The sequence below is a fragment of the Babylonia areolata genome, chromosome 22, assembly GCF_041734735.1.
Source record: "Babylonia areolata isolate BAREFJ2019XMU chromosome 22, ASM4173473v1, whole genome shotgun sequence".
NCBI lineage: Eukaryota > Metazoa > Mollusca > Gastropoda > Neogastropoda > Buccinidae > Babylonia > Babylonia areolata.
The window spans coordinates 27,043,849-27,061,477 of record NC_134897.1 but is presented as its reverse complement, the minus strand read 5'-3'; the positions used below and the strand labels follow the sequence as shown (position 1 = coordinate 27,061,477).

Genomic DNA, 17,629 nt, shown 5'->3' with positions numbered 1-17,629 from the left:
TCATTTTTATCATTATCATTATTATTGATATTAGTATTGAGACTGTGAAGACAGGAGAGTGCTGGTGATGGTTTCAGGGTGGGGTGACGTATTATTATCATGATTGTCATTGTTATTATTGATATTAATATTGACATTATGAAGACAGGAGAGTGATGGTGATGGTTTCAGGGTGGGGTGACATATTATTATGATTGTCATTATTATTATTCATATTAATATTGACACTATGAAGACCGGAGAGTGCTGGTGATGGTTTCAGGGTGGGACGACGCTACCCCAATGCTGCGTTCCTCCTGCTTTGCGGGGTGGCCAACGTTGCTGCCATCTTCTGTCCGCCGCATATAGGTGGGTAAATGGGGCCTGGGAGGGTGTTGGGAGGGTGTGGGTGGGGGGGAGGGTGGGGGGTGGCTGTCTCCAGTTTGATGTTTTTCCTTGTTTTCCCTTTAGTTTAACCCCTTAACTGCTGATTCCTGAACCTGGGTGAAATGAGGTCATTGTGGACGGGTGCAATAGCCGAGTGGTTAAAGCATTAGACTTTCAATCAGAGGGACCTGGGTTCGAATCATAGTGACGGCGCCTGGTGGGTAAAGGGTGGAGATTTTTACGATGTCCCAGGTCAACATATGTGCAGACCTGCTAGTGCCTGAACCCCCTTTGTGTGTAAACGCATGCAGAAGATCAAATACGCACGTTAAAGATCCTGTAATCCATGTCAGCGTTCGGTGGGTTATGGAAGCAAGAACATACCCAGCATGCACACCCCTGAAAGCGGAGTATGACTGTCTACATGGCGGGGTAAAAATGGTCATGCACGTAAAAGCCCACTCGTGTACATGCGAGTGAATGTGGGAGTTGCAGCCCACGAACGCAGAAGAAGAAGAAGAGGTCATTGTGGTATGAATCTTTAGTACAGTTACCTCTTTTTGTGTACTTCTAAGTGGTGTCATTCCTTTTGTCAAACAAAAGAATAAGATAGAATGTCAGGTCAGAGTGATGGGAACACTGTCTGTCCCTGCTGTGAGCTGACAGAAAAAGCTCTGATGGTGCTGATGTCAGGTCATTGATGGGAAGACTCTGTCCTTAGTGTGAGCTGACAGAAAAAGTTCTGATGGTGCTGATGTCAGGTCATTGATGGGAAGACTCTGTCCTTAGTGTGAGCTGACAGGAAAAGTTCTGATGGTGCTGATGTCAGGTCATTGATGGGAAGACTCTGTCCTTAGTGTGAGCTGACAGGAAACGTTCTGATGGGTCTGATGTCAGGTCATTGATGGGAAGGAAGACTCTGTCCTTAGTGTGGGCTGACAGAAAAAGCTCTGATGGTGCTGATGTCAGGTCATTGATGGGAAGACTCTGTCCTTAGTGTGAGCTGACAGAAAAAGTTCTGATGGTGCTGATGTCAGGTCATTGATGGGAAGGAAGACTCTGTCCTTAGTGTGAGCTGACAGGAAAAGTTCTGATGGTGCTGATGTCAGGTCATTGATGGGAAGACTCTGTCCTTAGTGTGAGCTGACAGGAAAAGTTCTGATGGTGCTGATGTCAGGTCATTGATGGGAAGACTCTGTCCTTAGTGTGAGCTGACAGAAAAAGTTCTGATGGTGCTAATGTCAGGTCATTGATGGGAAGGAAGACTCTGTCCTTAGTGTGAGCTGACAGGAAACGTTCTGATGGGTCTGATGTCAGGTCATTGATGGGAAGACTCTGTCCATAGTGTGAGCTGACAGGAAAAGTTCTGATGGTGCTGACATTGGGTCATAGTGATGGAATCACACTTTCCTTGTATTAGTAAAATGGGAATATACAAAAAATATGAAAATTAGAAGTATGCTTGTGTGTGTGTACTTACTAGTAAAAGGAGAATATACAAAATATATATATAAATTAAAAAACAACTAAAAGATTTATTACAGCAAGGGAAGTTATGAATTAATCAGAACAGTTCGGTCAATATCAACAACAACAAAATTACATCAACATGTAAAATCAGTGAACACAAAGTAATCCCCCACCCCCAAAACAAAAATACACCAAACACGAAGCAGTGCTATAATACAGCCTGTCACATGACAGGAACACTCCAGTGGGACTGTCTAACAGGAGTCTAGCAACAGTTTCAGTAGCTCAAGGAGGTGTCACTGCGTTCAGACAAATCCATATACGCTACACCACATCTGCCAAGCAGATGCCTGACCAGCAGCGTAACCCAACGCGCTTAGTCAGGCCTTGAGAGAAAAAAAAGAAGAAAAGAAAAGAAAAAGATAAATACATTAAAAAACAACAACTACTACTAATAATAATATGTATAAGGCGCAAAAACTTGATGAAGTCAACTATAAGCGTACAGAAAAAAAACCAAAAAAACAAATAAATAAATAGATAATAATAATATACTTTTCAATAAATAAATAAATAATAATAATAATAATAATAAAATAATCAATATTTAATAAACAGTCATATTTGTGTGTGTGTGTGTGTGTTTGATGATGATGGTGTGTGTGTGTGTTTGATGATGATGGTGTGTGTGTGTGTGTGTGTTTGATGATGATGGTGTGTGTGTGTGTGTGGTGTTACAGCATGGCTGAAGCTGACATGTGTCATGGTGGGGAAGTTTGCCATCACGGCCGCCTACTCCACCATCTACCTGTACTCTGCCGAGATCTTTCCCACAGTCATCAGGTTAGTGTGTGGGTGCTGGTGTGTAGGTGTGTGTTGTTTCTCAGGTTAACATCTGTCCACATTTTGTGATTTTAGACGGAAAAAAAAAGAAAGAGAAAAGGATCCGTGTTTAAAGGAGCTAGAACCTAGAACAAAGTTTTGCATACATTTGATGGTGGAGGTTGGTTTCATCATCAGTTCTAGTTGAACTACTGTGTGTATGTGTGTGTATTGTTGGTGGTGGGAGCATGTATACTTTGTGTGTTGGTGGTGGGTGCATGTGTACTTTAGTGTGTGTCATTTGTTGTGTGCCTTTTCCTGCCACATTGGGTACATTTTCCACCCTTCCAGACCATCTCTTGTACATGTGTGTGCGTCTGCGTGTGTGTGCGTGTGTGTTTGTATGCGTGTGTGTATGTGTGTGTGCTTGTGTTGTGAGTGATGTTGCAGTTCTTTTTTTTTTCTTTTAAATACTAATTTTCATTAGTAAGTATCTTAAGTTAGTATCTAAGTTTTCTAAATTAGTAACTAGGCCTAGGAAGCAAGAGAATCTGAGTGCACTGGTTCGGATCACACTGTGACCAGTATTTTCTCCCCCTCCACTAGACCTTGAGTGGTGGTCTGGACACTAGTCATTCAGATGAGACGAAACAGGTCACCATGAGAGCAGGCCTTGTAAGGCAACATGATTTGGGACTTTTCTTTTTTATATTGATGGTGATGGAAGAGGAGAATGGCAATGACGATGATGATGAAGATGATGCTTTGGAGGTCCCTTTAAGTTGGGGACTCCGTGACAAGGCTGTACTCTACACTTCCTGTCATAATGATATCCTGGCGTCAGCCGGGTTTGAGAGATACAGACACTTGCAGTGTTGGTCAGGAAATTAGAGCAACACACCCAGAGCTGCATCCATGAAGTGGTTGATTGGACTGTGTGGTCCCAGTCTCCCCATTTAAGCCCATAGCACACTTAAGTCTGGGTAGGATCCGGCCGTGGGCAGAAAAACCTATCTCTGCTGGGATTCGCACCTGCATCTTTCCAGCCGTCAGTCCATGATGCTAACCACTTTGCCACTGCAGCTAGTATTACATCACTTATTTTACACACACATACATGCACACACACATACAATAATTGAATCTTTCTGTGGTTTCACTGATGTGCCTTTCACCACAGTTTCAGTGTGTTCACTCCTTGTTTTCATTTGTGTCCTGGTCTCTATTGTTTTGGTCGTAGTTGAATCAGAACCATTTTTGACTCACTTGTGTAAACAAAGTGAGTCAATGTTTTAACCCAGTGTTCGGTTGTCTGTGTGTGTGTGTGTGTGTGTGTGTCCGTGTGTCTGTGTGTCCGTGGTAAACTTTAACATTGCCATTTTCTCTGCAAATACTTTGTCAGTTGACACCAAATTTGGCATAAATATAGGAAAAATTCAGTTCTTTCCAGTCATCTTGTTTAAAACAATATTGCACCTCTGGGATGGGCCCAAAAAAATAAAAAAATAAGCCTAATTATATGCAAACTGCATTTACTGTGATATTTATATTTTTTGTATGCTCTAAACTTGGCACTTTGACCTCTTATTCTGACACAACAACAAGAGGAGTAATTATTATCATTTTTTGTTCAAACAGGAACTTCTTTTGCTAAGCATGGAATTTTTATTTATTTTGCAAACGTTTTGGTGCAGATAGTAAAAAAGGGAAATTACTCTGTAATTAATGCTAGGGGACTTAATTTATCACAAGTGAGTCTTGAAGACCTTGCCTCTCTTGTTTTGTTATGTTTGTAGTTGTGTTTATGTCTCTTTTGTTGTACTTTGCCCATGTAGATAATAAGTTATCCCATTATTGTGTTTTTGTAAATGGTTTGTACAAACCTGGAGAGACTCTCAAGGCCTAACCAGCATATTGGATTCAGGTCGGGCACCTGTTCCTTTTTTTATCACTTTTTTTTTTAATAAGATGTATAGTTAGTATCTATGGATTAGTGTGCATGATGTGAGCAATGACACCACCTTGAAACTGAAATTGAGATCTCAGTTCAGATACTGTTTGATTGTCCTTGTACACATGTAAATTTTTTTTTTTTTTTTTTTCCCCCAATGTTGGATTTCAGAAACCAGGCGATGGGGATGTCTTCTGTGTTTGAGAACGTCGGCAGCATTGTAGCACCATTCATTGTTCATGCCGTGAGTACTGCTGTTCTGCTTTGATAATATATATATATAACTTTTTTTTTTATAGGGCTTAATGTTTCGCTGAAACAAATCCAGGTGTTTCACTTCCAACTTTGACATGCATGCTTAACTCCGGAGGAAAGGAGTGGAAAAGAAAACTTATACATGTAGATAAAAGGCCATAGAATCCTTGGATGGAAAGAGGGAAGGGAGACAGAGGGGTTGTTTTGGAAAGAGAGAGGTTCTAAGGCCAAGGTGAAAGAGGAAGGTTTTCAGGCCACACTTGAAAGAGGTAGGTTTTCAGGCCACACTTAAAGGTTTTCAGGCCACACTTGAAAGAGGTAGGTTTTCAGGCCACACTTGAAAGAGGTAGGTTTTCAGGCCACACTTGAAAGAGGAAGGTTTCCAGGCCACACTTAAAGGTTTTCAGGCCACACTTGGAAGAGGAAGATTTTCAGGCCACACTTGAAAGAGGAAGGTTTTCAGGCCACACCTGAAAGAGATAGGTTTTAATTAAGGCCACATTTTAAAGAGGTGCTACGCCGCTGGTCAGGCATCTGCTTGGCAGATGTGGTGTAGCGTATATGGATTTGTTTCGAACGCAGTGACGCCTCCTTGAGCTAGTGAAACTGAAAATAAAAGAGGTAAGTTTTTCAGGCCAGACTTGAAAGAGGAATGTTTTCAGGCCACACTTGAAAGAGATAGGTTTTAATTAAGGCCACATTTAAAAGAGGTGCTACGCCGCTGGTCAGACATCTGCTTGGCAGATGTGGTGTAGCGTATATGGATTTGTCCGAATGCAGTGACGCCTCCTTGAGCTACTGAAACTGAAAATAAAAGAGGTAAGTTTTTCAGGCCAGACTTGAAAGAGGAATGTTTTCAGGCCACACTTTGAAAGAGCTGAGTGCAGGTGATTTGACAAAGTGAAGGAGGGAGATCGTTCCAAGCGTGAGGTCCAGAGACAGAGCGGTGGCAGACTGTGGAGTGTTTGAATCAGGGAGTGTGGACCCTGACTGGGTCTGAAGCTGCTGGTAGAGAGAGAGATGGTGTGGAGAAGTGAAGGCTGTGAGAGACATGTAGAGTGATGGTCTAGAGGTAACGCGTCTGCCTAGGAAGCGAGAGAATCTGAGCACGCTGGTTTGAATCACGGCTCGGCCGCCGATAATTTTCTCCCCCTCCACTAGACCTTGAGTGGTGGTCTGGACACTAGTCATTCGGATGAGACGATAAACCAAGGTCCCGTGTGCAGCATGCACTTAGCGCACGTAAAAGAACCCACGGCAATAAAAGGGTTGTTCCTGGCAAAATTCTGTAGAAAAATCCACTTCGATAGGAAAAACAAATCAAAACACACGCAGGAAAAAATACAAAAAAATGGGTGGCGCTGTAGTATAGTGACCCGCTCTCCCTGGGGAGAGCAGCCCGAATTTCACACAGAGCAATCTGTTGTGATAAAAAGAAATACAAATACAGGATAGAGGTGTAGTAGTAAGGCAGTTCTCATACATGATATATGCTAAAGAGTAATATTTATTACTCTTGTTTAATCAAGTAAACCCGTGTGTGTGGGGTGGGTGGGTGCGTGTGTGTTCTGATTATCTGGTTGTGGTTTTCCACAATTTATCTTTATTCTTATCTTATCTGTCTATTATAATCAATGTGCAGTATAGCAGGCTATGCTTATGATTATATTCAAAACAATGTTTCTTAATTCTTTCTGTTTTTACATTAAGAATACCAGTTATTACCTGCAGTGTGTGGATGTATGTATGAAACGGTGTATGTGCTATTTTTTACATTTGTGTCTTCGTAATATTCATAAAAGCTGTTGTTGACTTTTACAGTTATGGTCCCCATGTTGTTTATTTGTCTATGTTGTGATAATGCACCTGACCAAATTTCTCCAGTTGGAGATAATAAAGTTATTCTTATTCTTAACACTTAATTCATTTGTTTATTCTATTTGTAGGTCTTTTCCATAAAGTGATGTCTCTTGACATAGACATTATTGTTGTTAATGGCTCAGAAAAAAATTACCTATTAGTGTGTATTTGAGTGAATGGGCTTTTTTGTTTTCCCTTTTTGTTCTTTTGACATCACTGTTTTTTGTTTGTATGGTATGTGTAAAAGAAATATGTTTGTAACTTCTTCTTCTTCTTCTTCGTTCGTGGGCTGCAACTCCCACGTTCACTCGTATGTACACGAGTGGGCTTTTACGTGTATGACCGTTTTTACCCCACCATGTAGGCAGCCATACTCCGCTTTCGGGGGCGTGCATGCTGGGTATGTTCTTGTTTCCATAACCCACTGAACGCTGACATGGATTACAGGATCTTTAACGTGCGTATTTGATCTTCTGCTTGCATATACACACGAAGGGGGTTCAGGCACTAGCAGGTCTGCACATATGTTGACCTGGGAGATCGTAAAAATCTCCACCCTTTACCCACCAGGCGCCATTACCGAGATTCGAACCCGGGACCCTCAGATTGAAAGTCCAACGCTTTAACCACTCTGCTATTGCGCCCGTCTGTTTGTAACATTTCAGTGCCCCCATGGGGCACAAGAAATAAACTCTTTGCCTTGGGATACCGCTTACATAAGAGATGCTGTCAATGTTGGCATGCAGCAGGTTATGGAAATAAGAACAAATCCAGCATGCACACCCCTGAGAACGGTGTGTGGCTGCCTACATATTGTGGTAAGAACGGTGATGAAACACAAACAGTCACTTGTACGTGGAAGTCTCAGTCCACAAACGCAGAAGACGAAAAAAAAAAACCAGACAGAAAATACGGCACCAAGTACACACCACCACCACCACCACCACCACCACCAGCAGTACTGATTCAGCGGCTGTTGTTCCCCCTGTGCAGGCCAAGTCAGTCCCTGAGGTGCCCCTGGTGGTGTTTGGCGTGCTGACGGTGTGTGGGGCGTGTCTCACGCTGCTGCTGCCCGAGACACACCGCCGCCCCCTGCCTCAGACTGTGCAGGAGATCACTGCCTGGTGACACGCCCCTGTGGGCTGCTACACGTGTTGACATGGTACTGTGTACTACATGTGTTGACATGGTGCTGTGCACTACATGTGTTGACACGGTGCCCTAAACTACATGTGTTGACACGGTGCCCTGAACTATACATGTTGACATGGTGTTGTGTACTACACATGTTGACATGGTGCTGTGTACTACATGTGTTGACACGGTGCTGTGTACTACACGTGTTGACATGGTACTGTGCTACGTGTTGACACGGTGCTGTGTACTACATGTGTTGACATGGTGCCCTGAACTACATGTGTTGACATGCTGCTGTGTACTACACATGTGTACTACATGTGTTGACATGGTGCTGTGTACTACATGTGTTGACACGGTGCCCTGAACTACTGTGGGGTGGTTGTGTCATGTCTTAGATCAGTGTTTTATTATAATGACACTTAATCTGAGACTTCTATACTGATGCGCGCTGTGTGTGTGTGTGTGGTGTGTGTGTGTGGTGTGTGATGGTCACGTTGTGACTGTGGAAGAGTGTTGAAACAGTCCATCGAATGTGTTTAGTGGTGATTATGTGGTGAGGTTTCATGTGTTCAGTGGGAACCAGTACTGAAACAGTGTGTTGAATGTGTGTAGTGGTGGTAGTGCCTGACCTTAGTGGGAACAAAGCAGTGATTTTTGTCAGAAAATGTCATTGTATGCTTGCTACCGTATGGTTAACATCTGGTAGTTTTGGTGGTACATATTGTTTTGAGCTCCCTGTTGCTCAGAGAACATTCAGTAATTTGGGCAGGATGGCATCATCTGATGTGCAGATAACAAAGCATTGCTGGATCGCATTGTCAAAATGATTAACAGTGGCTTCGTGAATATGTCAGTTATTCTATCAGAACAATTACCGTTGCTGTGTGAATAAATTTATGGTTGCAACATTGACAGTAAATACAGTTGCAGTGTGAATGAATCTGGTCATACATACTGTGTGAATGTGTGTGCACACTCATAAATGCTTTGCATATACTTATGCATAGATCTACAAATGTTAAACCAAAATGTGCTCAGGTTGTATACAGACAACCATCTCAGACAATTTCATTGACAAAGCGGTTGCTCAAAGGACCATTTGTGGGCATTGGTTTTAGGCATTATTTGTGAGGCATGAGCATTTTCATCTGATATCACTTGTGATTGTGAAAGTTATGAAACTAAAGAATGAACAAACACAGGCATTGATTATCATGGCTTGTATGGATGAACTATTTCTTTAATCTGTCTGCTTGCTATACGTGCAGAAGACGAATGATTCCAGAATATAGGTGCAGTGAGAATGGAATGCTTGTTGACAGTGAAGAGACCAATGATTTCCGAATGTAGAGAATTAATAGATAGAGTGCATATTGACAGTGAATATTTGACAATATAATGTCAAATACTCACATATTGACAGTGAAAATGTAACATTAGAATGTCAGTCACTCACATATTGACAGTGAAAATGTGACACCAGAATGTCAGTCATTGACATATTGACTGTGAAAATGTGACAATAGAATGTCAGTCATTCAGATATTGACAGTGAAAATGTGACAATAGAATGTCAGTCATTGACATAATAACTGTGAAAATGTGACAATAGAATGTCAGTCATTGACATAATGACTGTGAAAATGTGACACCAGAATGTCAGTCATTGACATATTGACTGTGAAAATGTGACAATAGAATGTCAGTCATTAACATATTGACTGTGAAAATGTGACAATAGAATGTCAGTCATTCACATATTGACAGTGAAAATGTGACAATAGAATGTCAGTCATTGACATAATGACTGTGAAAATGTGACAATAGAATGTCAGTCATTAACATATTGACTGTGAAAATGTGACAATAGAATGTCAGTCATTGACATATTGACTGTGAAAATGTGACAATAGAATGTCAGTCATTGACATACTGACTGTGAAAATGTGACAATAGAATGTCAGTCATTGACATATTGACTGAAAATATAACAATAGAATGTCAATCATTGACATATTGACAGTGAAAATGTGACAATAGAATGTCAGTCATTGACATACTGACTGTGAATATGTGACAATAGAATGTCAGTCATTGACATACTGAAAATGTGACAATGGAATGTCAATCATTGACATATTGACAGTGAAAATGTGACAATAGAATGTCAGTCATTGACATACTGACTGTGAATATGTGACAATAGAATGTCAGTCATTGACATATTGACTGTGAAAATGTGCCAAATAGAATGTCAATCATTGACATATTGACTGTGAAAATGTGACAAGAGAATGTCATTTACTTGCATACTGACAGTGAAAATGTAACAATAGAATGTCAATCTCTCACATATTGATCTTTCTCTGACCTCAGTATTTTCCTGGTGTTACCTACATCACATTCTTTATAGGTAATTTGGAATATCCTTTTGTGATGTTGTGTACTTTTTGTATTGTTTGTTATTATTGTCCCATTTTATGAGGGAAGGATGAAAACAAGCCTATTGTGCTTATTCCTTTTTTCCCTCAATTAAAAAAAAACTTTGTTCATTCTCTCTCTCTCTCTCTCTCTCTCTCTCTCTGTGTCTGTCTGTCTGTCTATCTCTCTCTCCGTCTCTCCCTCCCTCTCTCTCTATTTTCCTCTCTTCTGATATGAATGTTCTCTCTTTATTTATTCTTGTGCGTTTCTTTTTCAATTTGTACCCCAGGGCTGGGTGGAAAAAAGCATTCTTGTCATAATGCTTATCTCAGTACCCTGGGAAAATGAAATTTCATGCGTTCGTTCGTTCCCTCTCTCTCTCCCTCCGTCTCTCCCTCTCCTTCTCTCACTCTCCCTCCCTCCCTCTCCCTCTGAGGTATTGTTTATCACTGCCTCTTTCATTCCCTCAGTGTTTCCTCATGCTGCCATCAAACTTGAGGATGTTTTTGCCTCTGTTTATTGTTGACTGCTGTCCAGTTGTTGCAGCGTTTGTTTCTCATTGTGCCGTGTTTTGGGAACAGGTGTCTCCATGACTGTTTCTCTTCTTCCGCCTCTCTGACAGAGAGGTGCCAGGGGGACTCTGCACATGCTGTACTGGCTTCACAAAAAGATAAGAAGGGCACAACAGCTGAGTGGTTAAAGCGTTGGACTTTCAGTCTGAGGGTACCGGGTTCGAATCTCCGTCACGGTGCCAGGTGGGTAAAGGGTGAAGATTCTTCTGATCTCCCAGGTCAACAGATGTGCAGACCTGCTAGTGCCTGATCCTGCCTACACACATGCGGAAGGTCAGATACATGTGTTTAACATCTTTTAATCCGTGTCAGCGTTCTATGGGTTTTGGAAACAATAAGATACCCAGTATGCTTCCCCTGAAAAGGGACTATGCTTACATCACTCCTATTTTGCAACATCTCCATTGGCTGCCTGTCTCACACAGAATAAAGTATAAGATCAGCACTCTATGTTATAAAAGTATTCACAAATCTGCCCCTTCCTATCTTTGTGGCTGCCTTCACCTCTACACTCCATCTCGCTCTCTATGATCGGCTTCGGATCCTCTCTGTTTACACATACCCAGATTCAAACTGTTGGACACCATTCTTTCTCTGTCTCTGGACCTTGCATTTGGAATGAACTTCCTCTTTCGCTCGTCAGGTCTCCGCACTCAGCTCTTTCAAGTCTGGCCCATGGCAATGAAAGTATTGTTCTCTGGTAAAATTCTGTAATAGAAATCCACTCAGATAGGTACATAAATTATATGCATGCACTCAAGGCCTGACTAAGAGCATTGGTTATGCTGCTGGTCAGGCACCTGCCAAGCAGATGTGGTGTAGCGTATGTAGGTTTATTTGAACACAGTGACGCCTCCTTGCGAAACTGAAACTGTTTGTGAAGTATGTATATTGAATCTGAGCTTTGTGGATATTCTGCCATTAGCATTTTTATCCCTTCTAGAAATGTTATCATTTTGAATACCTTGTTTTTATTCTCTCTGTTTGTTTGTCCTCACACCTGACTGATGTATCTTTTTCAGCTTTTTTAAAGTCTTTTTTGGCTCTTGTTTTGATTAAAAAAAAAAAAAAAAAAAAACATTTTAGGACTCTTTCTGGTGTTTTACAGTGATTGTCTAGCATGCTACACAGAAATGTTTGGATGTTTCATAGGTTTGTGTGGTGGATGGGAATGACGACATTTTTGCACTGTTGCACACTTTGGCATAAACAGAATACATTGAGATGTAAGTGTGCATTACACTGATGTGAATGGGAGAATAGAGGGAAGAAACAGCCATTGCTGTGATAATGATTTCTGTGTGCCAAAGAGAGCTGGCTTCTTAAGATGTCATGTAGATAGATCATTTTTGTCAATTTATTGCCAGCATGGCAGTGTTTGATTATTTGATCAGTAACTTTTAGCTCCTTTGCATATCATGAACAAAACAGCAGACAGTTTTATGTTTGCTTTCCATGGTCCTGTTTTGATGCGATTGGTTGGTTTGCAGTGCGATAGTTATGTCAGTGTTTGAGTTGGGGAACTGAAACCAGTTTTATCTTGTTAGATTCCCAGAATTCCCCAGCTGGAATGTCAGGTTTTGCATAATTTGACACAAATTACAACCAGAATCTCATTTTAATTGGGAAATTAGTTTGCACTTTGAGCGTTTCTGTATATGCTTGCACTGTTTAGTGGTGATTATTTTGTCATTATTTTGTGCTATTATGTGATTGTTTTGCACTGTTTTGTGATTGACATTGAGTTTTATCAAATGCCTTGCAACTAATCGTTTGATATTTTATTCATACTGTCCAACACTCGGCTTATATCACAGATTGACATAAGTTTACGTTTGGGCCAACAGCAAAGTGAGAGCTGTATTATCAATGGTTTCTCCAGTCAATGGAAAACCATTTACAGCTTAGTCTTTTGTGAAGGACTATGACTCTCAAACTAGGAGGCAAAATTGCACTGGCTCTTTGTGCTGCAGCCTTGTGGGCTAGTTGGCCTTTGGGAACAGCCCTGGACACAGTGGATGTGAATTCACTGCCTTCCTATGCCCAGCCCTGGACACAGTGAATGTGAATTCACTGCCTTCCTATGCCCAGCCCTGGACACAGTGGATGTGAATTCACTGCCTTCCTATGCCCAGCCCTGGACACAGTGGATGTGAATTCACTGCCTTCCTATGCCCAGCCCTGGACACAATGGATGTGAATTCACTGTCTTACTATGCCCAGCCCTGGACACAGTGGATGTGAATTCACTGCCTTCCTATGCCAAGCCCTGGACACAGTGGATGTGAATTCACTGCTCTGATGGCCGTAAAGGTTGTGGGACCTTTAACCTTTTTTTTTTTTTTTTTTAAGATATGGGCTGATAATTCTGTCAGGAGAATGTGGACTGCTGTGATAAATGTTCCACAAACGACATTGCTGATGAGTTTCACTACTTGTTTGTGTGTCCTTTACTTGAAAGTGACACACAAAAGTGTTTAGCTAGATATTATAGAAACTGCCCAAACTCCCTTAAATTCCACTTGCTGTTTTTAAAAAAACAAAAACCAAAAGAATAATGTTAAAATTAAAAGCATTTGTTTCTTCTATTTGTAGTTCATTTCAGGTAAAGTTATGTCTGGATGAGGATGAATTATTTATTAATGTATATTGTCTGTGCTTATTGGTCTTTTGTTGTTTTTTTCTCTTTGTTCTTTTGACCTCACTCTTATTGTTTGTATGGTATATCTAAAATATGTATGTATGTAAGGTTTTGATGCCCCCAGGGGGCACAAGAAATCAACTTTTTTGCCTTGCCTTGCATCGCATTAAGAATGTTGCTTACTTCACACTTTCCCCATAGACTTAGAGGACATTTTTAACGCTGAGAAAACTCCACACTTACCCCATTGATTTGAGGACATTTTTAACGCTGAGCAAACTCCACACTTACCCCATAGACTTGAGGACGTTTTTAACACTGAGAAATCTCCACACTTACCCCATAGAATTCAGGACATTTTTAACGCTGTACAAACTCCACTTACCCCATAGAATTCGGGACATTTTTAACGCTGTACAAACTCCACTTACCCCATAGAATTCAGGACATTTTTAAAGCTGTACAAACTCCACTTACCCCATAGAACTCAGTACATTTTTAACGCTGTACAAACTCCACCTACCCCATAGAATTCAGGACATTTTTAACGCTGTGCAAACTTACTGCTGCAAAGATGGATCATGCAACTCAGCCCATGTATTGTGCATTGCAGCACTCACAGAAAACACTGCTCCTAGCACTTGGTTTAAGAAACATTTTTCATACACCTTAGGAAGGCCAAAGGCAGTAATGCTGGAAAAAAAAATTGCTGGCTTTCATTTTTTTGTATGCCAGGTGTGCATATATATATATATATAGAGAGAGAGAGAGAGAGAGAGAAAACCCTTTTTTTTTTTTTTTATAGAATTTTGGTGCATTGTCCTCATTCTGAGTGCTGTTGCTACAAGTTTTTCTCTTTCTTTTTTTTAAAGTTTTTCTTCTTTCCACAGTTAATCAGAAAAATGTTTTAGTTTATGCGGTTACCTTTTGAATTTCTTCATCTTTCTCCATTTTGTCTTTACTTGCAACACCGTGTCTTTCCTAGAACCAGTCAGAACTGAATGCTTTGTAACAGTCTGAAGAGTTCAGCATGCTCAGCTCAGAAAAGTGATCACATATATACAATTGCAAACAAAGCACTTGTTTTGTGTTTGAAGAATGGATTACCCTCATGGGAAAGCTGTAAGCTCTTGTAGTATAAATAGTATCCCCACTCTCTGGAAATTTGTGCAAGAAATTTCCTCTTTTTTGTCACTGTTTCATTTTTTCCCTTTCTTTATTATCTCTTGTTTTCTTTGTCTTTCTGCCTTGCTGGTCCATTCACATGTGTTTTTATCTGAAAGCCTGGAACTTTTTTCATTGTTGTCATTTTCTGGATAATTATTCATTCTTTCGTATTTATTTTTTGTGCCTGAGGCATGTGAGGTGCCCATTGGCGATTGCTGTGCTTTGTGTGCTTTGTTATGTATAAATGTTTGTATTATTTGTTATTATGTTTATGTTCAGGTTAGTTGTTTTTCTTGTTTTATTCCTCTGGCGAAAAATTACAGAAATGGTCCTTGTCAGAGTCGTGTCAAAGATTTATGTGCATGAATATGACTGTAATTGTGCCTAATTTTCTGCATGTATGGGATCAATGTTTAGTTCAGTCCTGCTACTGCCCTGTGTGGTCAGTTGGACTGTGTCAGCAAAAGATAAAATAACTATATAGATGGAGCTGATTGCTCTGTGACAGTCTGAGAGGACAGCATTCACTGGTCATATCATTGTTGGTTTAGAATTTACTGGCCATATGATTGTTGATTTATGATCTTTTTTTTATGTTTGAAGAATTGATTTATATCATCAACAGAAAAGTGTGCAAAGGTATTGCAGAAACGATTTCTCTAGTTCTGTGACTGGTTTTTGATTTTACAAGTTTGTTCATTAAGGACATCTGTGCGTGCGTGTGTACATCATAGTCGGCTTGGATTGTTTTGGTTTTTGCTTGATTATTTTAGCTTCTTTTTTTTTTCTTTTTCTTTTTTTTAAATGAGACCTTGAATAGTTTTAGTGTGAGATTTTATACTAGATTCTTTTCTTTGGTACAATCATGAACAGATTTTTCATTTATGCGAGATTTATTTAAAGTATTCATTTACTTTGGCATGATCATGAATTTTTGTGTGCGAGATTTAATGATGGTGAAGGTATGTGGGTGATATTTATATAATATGAGTTTATTTGTTGTGAAAAAAGTGGCTGGGTTGAGATTACATTATACTAGTATGTGTGTATGTGTGTGGTGGGGTATGCATGTTGTGTGAGGGAGGAGGGGTGTCAAGGGGGTTAAGGGGGAAGGCAAACAGCACAAGAGATGAATACTGCTTGTTGATTCATCGTGCGTCAACAGCTTACAGTTCACTTGTCATGTTTGCATGTACTTTTGTCTTGTTGTGACACAAGTGTCTGCACATGGGTGGTTTTAGTTTGTGAGGTCACATGTACTTGTGTGGTATGGGTGTGCTTAAGATTTGTCAGGGCACAATACATACGTACATATTTATGTATATACATACGTGCGTTTGTGTGTACATTCATAAATACATGCACACACTTATTTCAGACGCACATATCACAGTTTTGCCAGCGCATTTCTTTGCCGGGTGTTATAACCGAGGGCTTAAAGTGTTGGACCTTCAATCTGAGGGTCTCGGGTTCGAATCTTGGTAACGGCGCCTGGTGGGTTAAGGGTGGAGATTTTTCCAATCTCCCAGGTCGACATGTGCAGACCTGCTAGTGCCTGAACCCCCTTCATGTGTATCCACACGTAGAAGATCAAATATGCACGTTAAAGATAATGTTATTATGTTAGCATTCTGTGGATTATGGAAACAAGAACATACCCAGATTGCACCCCCACCCCCACCCCCCGACCCCCACAAACATGGTATAGCTGCCTATATGGCAGGGAAAATAAAAAGCAAAACGGTCATACACATAAAATATTTCATGTCTGTATGAGTGTGTATGCGTGTTGATTGAAATCTGATTGAATGGCACAGGAAACGAATGATGAGCTACCGATGGCACAGCTGTCAGTCGGCTCTACCACGTAGGCAGCCTGTCGTGCAAATGACTACGTGTTTGTAAAGCGCTTAGAGCTTGGTTTCTGACAGAGGACTGGGGCTATAGCATAATATAAGTATCCATATCATCTTTAGTCTACTGGTTTGGGGAAGACCCGCAGTCTGCTCTGTTTTATTCTTCTTAAAAAAAATTTTTTTAATTTAAAAATTTTAAAAAAGAAAAACTATGTGCATTAATGGTTTGGGGATGATGACAATATTCGTTTTTGACTGGTAACGTCTCTCTCAAGAAGTTACTTCTTCTCTCCATCATCTTTGATTTGAGGCGATCGGTGGTGTGATGGTCTGGTTCATAAGGTAATCTGAGGGTTCCGGGTAACGGCGCCTGGTTGGTAAAGGGTGGAGATTCTTCCGATCTCCCAGGTCAACATGTGCAGACCTGCTTGTGCCTGAACCCCCTTCGTGTGTATACTCAAGCAGAAGATCAAATACGCACGTTAAAGATCCTGTAATCCATATCAGCGTTCGGTGGGTTATGGAAACAAAAACTAGAAATACCCAGCATGCAAACCCCTAGCCCTGAAAACGGAATATGGCTGCCTACATGATGGGGGGGGGGGGGGGGGGGGGGGGGGGGACGGCCATACACGTAAAAGTCCACACGTGTTCACACGAGTGAACGTGGGAGTTGCAGCCCACGAACGAAGAAGAAGAAGGTACTGTTTTACCATTGTGACGACTTTCCTAGTTTCCCGTTTTGCTATGATTGCACTTCCGATGATGTGGTAGTGATCGCGCAGTGGTGCGCAGTCGATTATGCACATCATGTGACATTTTTACCTTCTCGTATTCCGCTCATTTGTCTTTCTTCTCTCTCTTATCGTGACTGTTTTTGTTGTCACAAGGACAGGTTGGAAGACTAGGCAATGCCTAAAAACTTTATCCTTGAGTAATAAAGTTCCTCAATCTTGAATCTCTTCTTCGTGCGATTGCATGTCTCGAGGATGCGGGCCTGTTTTTCCCTTGTGTCTCCATGTACCCAAATCGGGTTTCTCGGATTAAAAATGATTTTGAACCTTTGACGAGTCTGTCCGCTCGCTTATTTGCCTTGACACCTGACAAA

At 40.9% G+C, this 17,629-nt stretch overlaps 1 protein-coding gene across 1 annotated transcript in view; it reads left to right on the top strand.

Moving 5' to 3' along the window:
- Positions 1-9,753, top strand: part of LOC143297233 (organic cation transporter protein-like) — a 29,367-nt gene extending 19,614 nt beyond the window's left edge. The window contains exons 8-11 of the mRNA XM_076609471.1: positions 263-348; positions 2,577-2,679; positions 4,781-4,853; positions 7,718-9,753. Coding sequence (XP_076465586.1) covers positions 263-348; positions 2,577-2,679; positions 4,781-4,853; positions 7,718-7,852 — 397 coding nt within the window. The 3' untranslated portion in view covers positions 7,853-9,753. The remainder of the gene's footprint in view (positions 1-262; positions 349-2,576; positions 2,680-4,780; positions 4,854-7,717) is intronic.
- Positions 9,754-17,629: the final 7,876 nt, after the last annotated feature.